Source organism: Rhinolophus ferrumequinum, chromosome 16, assembly GCF_004115265.2.
Source record: "Rhinolophus ferrumequinum isolate MPI-CBG mRhiFer1 chromosome 16, mRhiFer1_v1.p, whole genome shotgun sequence".
In the NCBI taxonomy this organism is placed as follows: domain Eukaryota; kingdom Metazoa; phylum Chordata; class Mammalia; order Chiroptera; family Rhinolophidae; genus Rhinolophus; species Rhinolophus ferrumequinum.
The window spans coordinates 26,102,977-26,114,236 of NC_046299.1; the positions used below are offsets into that span (position 1 = coordinate 26,102,977).

Consider the following 11,260-nt stretch of genomic DNA (forward strand, 5'->3'; position numbering starts at 1 on the left):
AGGGGAGCCGTGATCTGGAGAGGGGCGCACGAGCTGGCGCTGGGCTTGAGGTGCGGGAGCGGGGTGGGAGGGGCCGAGGGGGCTCCACCCTGCCACCCTGCCCTTTGGGGCGGAGGCCCGGCGTCCGGAGATTGGCTGGGGCACGGCGAGGCCGCGGCTGGAGACCAGAGGTGGGAGGCGCCAGGATCACTCTGTGCGCCCGGGAGCTGAGCGAAGCCTTCCACGCACTCGGAGGACCTCGGCGGCTGCGGCTGCAGGGGAGCGTCGTGGCGGCGGGAGCACGCGGGGCAGCTGGGGGCGCCGCACAGTGAGCGGCGGGGACTGCGCAGCGATGCGGGCGGCGGCGGAGGGCGCACAGGCAGCCGCGCTGGCGCTGCTGCTGGGGGCACTGCACTGGGCACCGGTGGGCGGCCAGGAGTACGACTACTACGGGTGGCAGACCCAGCCGCTGCACGGGCGCTCGTACTCCAAGCCTCCGCAGTGCCTCGACATCCCCGCGGACCTGCCTCTCTGCCACACCGTGGGCTACAAGCGCATGCGGCTGCCCAACCTCCTAGAGCACGAGAGCCTGGCGGAGGTGAAGCAGCAGGCTAGCAGCTGGCTGCCGCTGCTGGCCAAGCGCTGCCACTCAGACACGCAGGTCTTTCTTTGCTCACTCTTCGCGCCGGTCTGCCTCGACCAGCCCATCTACCCGTGCCGCTCACTGTGCGAGGCCGTGCGCGCCGGCTGCGCACCGCTCATGGAGGCCTACGGCTTCCCCTGGCCCGAGATGCTGCACTGCCACAAGTTCCCCCTGGACAACGACCTCTGCATCGCTGTGCAGTTCGGGCACCTGCCCGCCACCGCGCCTCCAGGTAGCGCCGCCACTGCAGCCCCCGCGCGCTCCGATGGCCCTGGGTGCCCATGAGCTGGGCCTGGGACGGGTGCCATTCCCCCAACCCCTTAGCACAGCTCTGGGAGCCCCCCAGAGGTGTCACCCCCTGTACACACACATCCCCCTCCTTCGCTCAGCCCTGAGCACCCGGGGGACTGGTTCCCACAGCCTTCCAGCCTTCCCACTCCCCCGTGGACTGCCAGAATACTGCCTCCCTGCAGCCCTGGACATTCCCACTGGTTCTCCCCATTCCAACTCCGTTCCAGAAAACGCTCGGGGCTTCCCTCATAGCGCCCACCTTCCCAAACCACTGGAATCTCTGGGGTGGCTCCAATGCTGTCCCCTCATCCTGGAGCATCTGGATCAATGCATTCTTGCCTCTCTTATTCCAAGAATGCCTGGGGTCGCTAAACAATGCCTTTCACCTCCTCAACAATCCTGGACCCCAAGTCACCGATGCAAGCATCCCCACCCCCTGTTGGGACCTTAGGAAGGGAGGAGGGCTGAGGGGAGAAATGTAGTGAAAGACTGAGGGCTAAGTGCACTCCTGGGCTAGGATTTCCATCCCCCCATTTAGAGTGCCTGGGAATCCTAAATTCTCCCACTCTCTTCCCCAATTCCCCTGGCTGGGAGACCTTTCAGCAAAGCTCAGTGCAGAAGAAAGAGCAGATTGCCTTAGGCGAGTTTCTTGTCTTTAAGCCTCAGTTTTCCCATCTGTAAAACAGGAAGCAACCCCAGATTCCTAAAACCTATGACATCCTAAGTGCCACCTCCCACCCACCCCCAAGTCCCATTATCCCTAATTCCTCCCTAGTCTCAGTCTCCGCTTCACTATGCATCTCCCCACCCTTCCCCCATGTCTGCCAAACTCCTTCCAAGCAGCGTAACCAGGAGCTGGGTACCAGGTAGGAGGACAAAGGGTGGCACCGAGCAGGAAAGCTTTGCCTAAGCGGTTAACATGAGCGTCTAAGGAGCCCCGGAGGCTGGGACTGCCCAAAGGGCAGCACTGCTCTTATTTTTTCCTATCTGACCTGGCTCCCAAAAAGCAACTGGACACCAGCATGCCCACCCACCCCCCAGTGCTACCCTCACCCACAGTCCCAGACCTACACACCATGCCCTCTCTGGAGAGTCTCTTGAGTCTCTCCTGAGAGTCTCTGTGGGTGGGAGTCCTATGACTGGGGAGTGTTGAGAGAAGGGAGCAACCCCCACCAACACACACACACACACACACACACACACACACACACACACGTCCTTGTGTTGGAAATGGGACTGGGAAGCAGAGGAGAGCCAGCTCAAGCAGAGACAGTGCAATCCCCAGCAGGGATTCCAGCTGGTTCCTTTTCTGGTTTTCTTAGAGCCCAACCAGTCTAGAAGGTAAGGAAATCCCAGGATTGGACTCCTGCCAGTTGGGGTGCCCACCTGGAGACAGAGCCACAAGACAGCAGAGGTCAGGTGCTGTGCAGTGGCCTCAGGACCAGAAGCAAAAGCAGCCTGAAGCGTTGTGTGGCCAACGTATAAAATTCAGAACGTCTCATATAAAAATTTTCCTTTGAAAAATTAGAAGTTCTGACAGGGCTAAGCTGCCCACTTTATAGGGGGGCGCTCCTCTACCACTGTCCCTGCTCTGCCAGCATCACTTGTTTACCCTCCTTCCTGGATCCCGTGTTCCTAGAAAGACCCTGCAAACTAGCGCTAGCTTGGGAGTCACCATCCTGAGTTCTAAGCTCAGTTCTCACTAGGTTTGCAGACTTGGGTAGCCACTCTGGGCCTCGATTTCCTTTTCTTTAAAATAAGAACAATAATACCTACTTCACAGGCTGAGGACAAAACTTAGAAGACAGTGCACATCATGATTGCAGCTTCCAGGGTCGTGGGCAACCATGCCCACCTGGGCAGTCCCTGCACTAGAAGGGAACTGTTTTCATCCTCACAACTACTCAGTGAGCAGGTGGTGTTATCACTGCCATCATCCCATTTCCTGATGAGGAAGTGGAGCCTTGGCAGGGTGAGGTGGCTTGTCAGTGGGGGAGCCTGCACCCGAAGTGGCTCTTTGGACTCGAATCCCCTCATCAGCCTCCCTCAACCCCACCCCTGCTTCTCTCTTCAGTGACCAAGATCTGCGCTCAGTGTGAGATGGAGCACAGTGCCGACGGCCTCATGGAGCAGATGTGCTCCAGTGATTTCGGTGAGTGTGGAGCCCACGCAGCCACTGCCCTCATGCCACCCCCAGCCTTTCCTCCTTGACACACACACGGATACACGTGCCCACACCCATCACTGTCAGCCCTAACCATTATTGCCTCATGGAAAATGCACCTCTTTTTAACATCATCTCAGGAGCTTCAGAAGCCCCTCGAGGCCTTGGTCCACGGGCCTCAGAAACCATCCTTGGCAGGGCTCCTGCAGCTCTCCCTTGGCACTATCCACAGAGGGGCCTCCAGGGCTGGGTTCTCTTTGGGGGAAGCAAGCTTAGCCCCAAGATTGATGCAGGTAGCAGCGGGGGAGAGATGGGCTCCAAGACGGAAGTGCAGCCCCTCATCCCTGGGCATCTCTGCTGAGTCCCTGATGCCCTCTGGCCAGGGAGCTGTGGTCACCGCCCCACAGCTTCATCCTGGAGCCTCCCCATTCCTGGGGCAGCTGAGCCAAGTCCGGTCAGGCCCTGGCTCCTGCATGGACCACACAGCCCAGCATGTGATCTTTGCCAAGTCAGCTCCTGTTTTGTGTTTTGGCCTCCCTGTCTATAGAACAGAGACGGCAATGAAATCCTTACTTCAGCGGGTCTTGTATGTCATTGGTCTGTTTGGAAAGAGAATCTCACTATTGCAAGGTGTGTGTGTCCGAGAAAAAAAAAGGAGAGGAGGTTGGGGGAGAACAAGAGAGAGAATGAAAGAGATTTTATACCAATTTCCTTCCCTGGGGGACAAAGTTACTCTCTGGCTTATCCCTGGCTGCTCACAGAGAGGGGGGCCCGGAGGCCTGAAGAAGGGGGAGACCTGCCCAAGTGACTCCCTCCCAAACTCAGGACTCTCTGTCCCAAACTATATAGGCTCTCAGCAGTCACCCAGGAGTGCGCTGGACAGTCACTCTCTGACCCCTCTCACACTCACACGCCCACACACACCACAAACCTATTCTCATACACAAAACACAGCACCACACACACACTCCCACCCACACGACACAGTCTCACCGATTACAGTAGTGTGTTCACACCAGTAGTGTGCACTTTCCAGCCCTGTGCTCAGTGAGGCGGTGGGTCACGGTGGGGGATTCACCCCCTGGAAACCAGCGCATGCTGCAGAGCAGGCCCCCTCCCCAGAGCCAGCTGTCAAACCCCAGCCCACCACTGCTCCAACCGCAGTCACACCATGCGTGCACACACACACACACACACACAGACACTCCTACCCATACACACTCCACACCATACACATACACACTCATACCCATATACACTCCATACAACACACACACACACACACACACACAGACACTCCTACCCACCCATACACACTCCACACGACACATACACACGCGCAGCCAAAAATCGCATTCAGAAGCATCTCCAGAAATCATGCAGTCCAGCCTCCCTCCATCACAAGGACCCCTCTCCACCAAGCCCTGCCTCTAATTGATCACCCACCCGTCATATTTCCCTCCCTGAAACGCCAACTCCCCCGCTCCCCATCCCTGCACTTGGTGTCGTGGAAAGGCATGGGCTCTGGAGTCAGCGAGACTGCCATTCAATCCAGGCTCTGGAATCCAAGCAGGTCACAACCTCTCCAAACCTCCTTTCCCCACACCCCCTGTACTTCCAGGATGAAACGTGACAATGTCCATGAAAGTCCAGCACATGACAGGAGCTTCATAAATATTAAAATGTTCACATATAAGCTCCACCTCCCCAAGCCTCAGGCACAGGTACCAACTGTGGGCCACCAGCATCCTGACCATTCTCATCTGTCCTCTGTCCACACCCCACATACAGTGGTCAAAATGCGCATCAAGGAGATCAAGATAGAGAATGGAGACCGGAAACTGATTGGAGCCCAGAAGAAGAAGAATCTGCTCAAGCCGGGCCCCCTGAAACGCAAGGACACCAAGCGGCTGGTGCTACACATGAAGAACGGCGCGGGCTGCCCCTGCCCACAGCTGGACAGCCTGGCCGGCAGCTTCCTGGTCATGGGCCGCAAAGTGGACGGACAGCTGCTGCTCATGGCCGTCTACCGCTGGGACAAGAAGGACAAGGAGATGAAGTTCGCCGTCAAATTCATGTTCTCCTACCCCTGCTCCCTCTACTACCCCTTCTTCTATGGGGCCGCTGAGCCCCACTGAAGGGCACCCCTCCCGCCCCACCAGCCAGCTGTGTCCTCGCCCCTGGGGCACACTGTCACCTCCTGCCCCTGTGTCCTTGCCTCCAGTTCCAAGCTAACCTGGTCCCTGTGGGAAGGTGGTACCAGCACGGGCCCTAAGGGATGGGCACGGAGCCTGGGCTGTCCATGACCGAGGGCTTCTGGGATGCGTGGGGACTTCCTCTCTTAGAAGCAGGGCTTTCTCACTTGGGGGGAAATCTCCAAGGTCTCAGAAAGTAGGGGGCAGGCAAGAGCAAGGGAAGGGTGGAGGGGCTCTCAGCCACCTGGGTAGTTTCTGGAGTGGACCGTGGTGTCAGCTCCCCTCTGCTGGTGGGAGGGCCTTGCCGGGGAGAGGGCAGTCTTGATATGAGGCTGAGCTACTTGGGGGACAGTTCTCCACCCCCACTGCCCCTTCATGTGTCCTCTCGTGGCCCCCAAAGGAAAGGCATGAGGGCCACGGCGCCCTGCAGCCACACCTCCCCACTGCCCCGCCTCTGCCTGGTTCCCTTCCCCCTGGACTGGACAGAAGCCCAACCCAGACCCCTTCCCATAGACTTGCTTCTCGGGGTTCACTCTTCAGCCCCCAGCATGTCCTTTGACCCTAATGATGAGTAAATTATTGCTACTGCTACGAGGCCATTGGTACTAGACTGGTGCAGGTAGGGGTTGGTTTTTAATTTTGTAAGTTTTTAATTAAATAAAACAACAGTTGGTTTTGACCAGGTGATTTCTTTGTCAGCCAGTTCCCCAGAGGTGGGGAGGGGGAGGTTCAGACAGGACTTTTAGAAAGAGCCCTTGTCGTAGCCCACACCTGTCCACACAGACATATGCAGAATGCCTAAGAAGAGCAATGCCTGTGTTTTCACAGGACCCCCCAAGAGCACACAGCAAGGGTCCCCCTTCTCACCCCCACCACTAAAAGGGATGGAGATGACCATCCTTTTGTCCCTGAGGAGGGCCAGGTTCCCCAGCCTGCTCCCACAGTCAGGAGGCTCCCCCCATCCCGCAGTGTCTCCCCAAGGTGGGTGAAGCCTGCTCCAAGGAGCGCAAGAAGGCTGGGCCACAGGAAACACTCCAGAGCCAGAGGCCTAAGCACGTCACTCCTATCCCTTCAGCACTGACACCGCTGGCACTGGTGCTGACCTCTAGAAGCTGATGGTATAGACGGGTGGTGCTCTCAGAGCACCGGCATGACGCAGATGCTCAGGCCCCACCCAGACCTGCAGTATCAGAATCTACATTTTAACTCATAAACCTTCCAATCATTTAAGGAGCTTCTCCAAAACCCTGGAACCCACTATAAAGCAGTTAAGTCCGAATTTCTGGAGGGTGTTCAGAAACCAGCATTTCTAGATGCTCCGACGGGTGATGTGCAGACTGGCTTCCTCTAGATCATCTAGATAAGCCCACAGCTGAGGCAGGAGGAGGGTGAGGTGCTGGCCTGCATACAGGGAGGGGACCAGCTCTCATGCCTGAGGGGCTTCTTCAGTGAGCTCAGAGCAGATGGAGGCTGCTCCCTTGGGCTGGACGGAGCAGGGAGGGCAGAAGTGTTGAAATGGAGGCAACAGGCTGCTGCCACTCAAGTGTTCAGCATTTGGAGGGGGGGTGCCCAGAAAGAGTCCCTGGGGGGTTTGTCAGCAGCTACTGAGGGCCAGGACACGTGCCCAGAGCAGGGAGCTGGGGACACCCCCGGAGGGGCTTTGCTCAACAGTGAGGGAACAGCTAGGATGCCAAGTCCCGTCAAGGCCGGCTGCTTCCAAGGCAATGAAGCCGTGTTCTCTTGAGGTGAGAAAAAGCTTGGCTCCCGAGGCTCTGGGAGGAGCATGCTCCCTCAGAGAAACGGGGCGGTCAGAGGGCCCGAATCCTGCTCTGGGCCAGTGTGAGCTAACAGGTGGTCTGACAGCCTGCCCATAAATCACCTCTCTGGGCCGTCAGGTGGCCTCGCCACAGGTCAGAAGCAGCAGAGGCCGGCTTGTTTCTCCTCACCTCTGAGGAAGCCACTGCCACCCACCCTCACCCAAAGCCTGCCCAGCCCACCTGGCTCCCTGAATCCGCCCCTTGTCTCCCAGCCTCCTACCCCGACCAAATATTTACGGACACTTCTACGGTCAACCAGGACCAGGGATTATTTTTCCACTGAACACACAGGACGGGGCCTCTTCTGGCCAGAGCACAATACTGACCTCTGTCAGGTGCTGGCAGCCAGTGAGAGGGAGCAGACTGGGAGAGGCTCCCTCAGCCCAGCCCAGGTCACTCCTCACCCACCCCACAGGGGTCAGGCCCTGCTCTGTTCACCGGCTCTGTCCCCGATATCTGTGTCAGACCCCAGCAGCCTCTTCCCTGGCACCAAGAAGAATCCTCCCAAAGACCAGGGAGGCCTTTTAAGTCCTGAGCTCACCCGTCATTGCCTTCAGTCACAAAATGCTCCCTCCTGGCTGGTCTGGAGACAGGCAGCTGCTGCTGCCCAGCGAGCATCTGGGCTGTGAATCAGTGAGCAATTGCATCTGACTGGGTGGAACAGAAACCCCAAGAACCAGCGGGGTTTCCCTACACAAGAAGTCTGGAGGTAGGCAGGTGGGAGGTCCATGCCCCAGACTCATTCTGTCTTCCTGCTCTGCCAGGGGATGGCTTCTGTGCTTGTGGTTACAAAATGGTGCCTCCTCCTCCAACTTCTCAGCCACACTCCACCCGGCACGGCCCAGAAGGGCTAAGAGCAAAAGCAGCATGTCAGCTGCCTCTGGCCCTTTTGATCAGGAAAACAGTAATTTCCCAACAAGTCCCACCTGGTAGATTTCCACTTCTGGTTCACCAGCCAAAACTAAGTCACGTGGCCACTCCACGTTGCAAGGGAGCAAAGGAAGTCAAGTATTTCAGCAGGGTACAAATTCAGAGTCGTGATAAAGAACAGGAAGGACTTGGGGTAGGCTGCTAAACACTCAGGATTGAAAACCCAGTTCTGGGTTCCAATCCTGTGACTTAGTGACTGTGTGACATTAGGAACATGGGCCAGCTCATGTTAAGTGGGAAATGTATGAAAAGTACCTGGAAACAATGCCCAGCATTTAGAAGATGTTTGTTAAATGGTAATTAGTATTTTTATTAACCAAAGGCCTTGATCTAGCACAGTGCCCACACATAATAGGTGCTCAATAAATCCCTAATTGACTTGTTAATCAACTAAGAAACCACTACTGATAGAAAGGCAGGGAAAAGACAGGAATATTTTATCTAAAAGCCAGAACTGTCACTTTCAGAAAGGGAATGGAAACTACAATTGGAGGTTTGTTTCAAAAAATACATCCCAGGTGGTGTGTAAGCCAGTAGAGGGAAGAAGACGTATAATACCAGTAATCAATAAGTATCAAGCCCATGCTGGGTGTCAGGCACTACTCAAAGCACTTTAACATTCTAATTTAAGCCTCCCAACAGCTCTTTGAGGTAGGTACTATTATTATCTCCATTTTAACGATGAGGTGGCTAAGGCTCAGAGAGGTTAAGGAACTTGTTGAAGGTCACACAGCTTGTACATAGTGGTGGTGCTAAGATTTGAGCCCATGCTCTTAACCACTGCACTACTGTCTACAGGAGGGTAAGCCCGAGGACAGGCCAGGGGGATACAGGCAGCCAGGCTTCTGCCACCCTGCCTCACAGGAAGATTTCTGGGAGCCCTGCTCTGATCCCACTACGAGGGCCCGGACAGCAGCCGAGGAGCCAGCCTCAGACTGTGGCTTTTCTCCCAACTTCCAGAGCAGCCCACCCGCCTCCCCCCGGACACCCCAGCCCCATCAGCATTCAGCCTCTTGGGTCCCACAAAGGAAGCTCACATCCCACAACTGTTTGGTCGGCTGAAATCCTGGCTAAAGTTCACTCCTTGGGAAAGCCAACGTGGGGGGTGGTTGCTGCTGGAATGTGTGTGGCTGGGACCCAGTGTCCCAACCCAGACAGCAGGCTCTGCTGGGCCTGTGAAGAGAGCAGACGGCCAGAGGAATCGGGAGTCCCCAGCCCCCAGCTTTGCCAGAGAATGGAATGTGCTGCTCTGGGTGTTGAAACAGACCCAGCCAAGGAAGGGGAGTGGGGGCTGCTGGGAGCTGGCGGAGTTGGGGGGAGCTCCTGGCACAAGGCTGCCTCTGTTCCCCTGGAGGCTGAGCACACTTCGTTAGGGCTGGGGGTGGGCAGGCCCCTCCTGTTAGCTCAGTGGCTCAGAAGCTCCAGGAGCTAGTGGGGATAAGGCAGAACAGGGGGGAGGGTGACAGTCACGACTGCTATGTTCTCCCAAAGTTTCTCTTATGAGGCATCTATAGGTACCTGTGACACAATTCACATCCCAGCCCCACAGCTTACCACCACGTTTCCCCGAAAATAAGACCGGGTCTTACATGAAGTTTTGCTCCAACAGACGCATTAGGGCTTATGTCCAGGGGATGTCACCCTGAAAAATCATGCTAGGGCTTATTTTCCAGTTAGGTCTTATTTTCTGGGAAACACGGTAGCTATGTGACCTGGGGCAAGTGACTTAACCTCCTCAGGCCTCCACTTACCCATTGGTTAAATGCTGTTATTACCAGAATCTAGCTTTGCAGACTGTCATGAGATTTAAATGAAATAACAGGCTCAAAACGTTGCTTGGCACAAGTGCTCAATAAATATAGGTATTATTATCTTAGGGCCATCAGCTGTAGGATGGATGCTGGAGCCAGGGCCCCTCAAAAGGAGTGCCTCGAAAGTTCCACAGAGACAAGGGAATAAAAATGGAGCTTTATTTGGCTTCAGCTCCAAGGACAAGGTAATCAAGGACCACAAAGATCCTAGAAAGCACAGCCAGTTCCAGGTCTGCCAGGGCCACAGGACGCGGCTCCCCACCACTACCAAACCACGAAGAGACAGGCAGAGCCCTCAACCCAAGCCAGGCTGTGGGAGCTGGCGGCCCGTCCCGGTCTGCCCCAGCAGGCACCAGGGTGTAGCTCAACCTAGCTGCTGTCCCCTCCTCCTGCATGCTTGGGAACTGGAAGGAATCTTTTAAATAGGCATCTGACTCTGCAGTGGACAGTCTGTCCTCCAGGCCATCCCACGTTCAGTCCTCTTCATGCTGTTGATCCCAGCCAGCCAAATGTAAGGCACAATCCCATCCAGGTAAATCCTTCCGTGGTTTCCTACTCCCCGCGTACCTGCTATTTAAAGTTGTCCATCCCCAGCCTGCTGTCACTGAGGCCCTCACATGCACCTCCAGGGGACAAGGAAGTGGCCCGACCAGCTTCCCTTCTATGGGGTTACGACCCCAAATTGTGGTAACCATGTTTCTCATGCCCGTGTCCCACGCCCCACCAGCTACTTGTGCTATAGTCTGCATTTCACCAACATTAGGCATTGTTTTCATTTTCTCAAAATAAAATGATATTGACTGCTTATTCCAACTGGACTCTGGCCTCTCTCTGAGATTCTTTCCTGAATAACAATCTCAGATTATTCTCTGGTGTAAAGAAAAAAAATTGCTGTTCTAAGCCATCCGGAGCAGAGTTATTTGTTCTTTCCCTGAAGACTGCCAGAATGATGGTGATAAGCTAGCATTAACTGAGCGCTATGTGCCAGGCACTGCACTCCAACCCCAAATAGACTATCTCATTTAACCCTCACAGCAGCCGATGAGGTCGGTGTCACTACCATGCCCATTTTACAGATGAGGAAAACAGCACAGAAAGGCCCAGGGACAATGGCCTTATGGCAACTCCCATGGCATGGCTATAGCCGATAGCAGAGCAGGGGCAAGCATGGAGCTGGCCCACAGCGAGCGTCCACCTCTAACGCTGCCGGGAAGCTCGCTGGCTAATGCAGCTTCTAAGATCCCGGTTCCATCTAACGTCACCGGGAACATGCATCCTCAAATGGACAGTCAGTTCCGCAGGGAGAGGCTGCACTGGGTGATCTCTGAGCGGTCTTCCAGCTGACCTACGCTGACACACACTCTCCACGAGAAGCACGGGCACAGCCTCAGCGGCCTCATCCCCAGGCCTGTGCTACACTGCGGTCCCCC

The 11,260-nt window shown here is 55.9% G+C and overlaps 1 protein-coding gene across 1 annotated transcript; it reads left to right on the forward strand.

Annotated features, from left to right (window-relative positions):
• The first annotated feature begins 211 nt into the window (after nt 1–211).
• SFRP5 (secreted frizzled related protein 5) lies at nt 212–5,951 on the forward strand. Its single transcript, XM_033130557.1, has 3 exons — nt 212–854; nt 2,988–3,065; nt 4,869–5,951. The coding sequence occupies exons 1-3, from the start codon at nt 332–334 to the stop codon at nt 5,213–5,215; spliced, it is 948 nt and encodes a 315-aa protein (XP_032986448.1). The 5' UTR covers nt 212–331; the 3' UTR covers nt 5,216–5,951.
• The last annotated feature ends 5,309 nt before the right edge of the window (nt 5,952–11,260 follow it).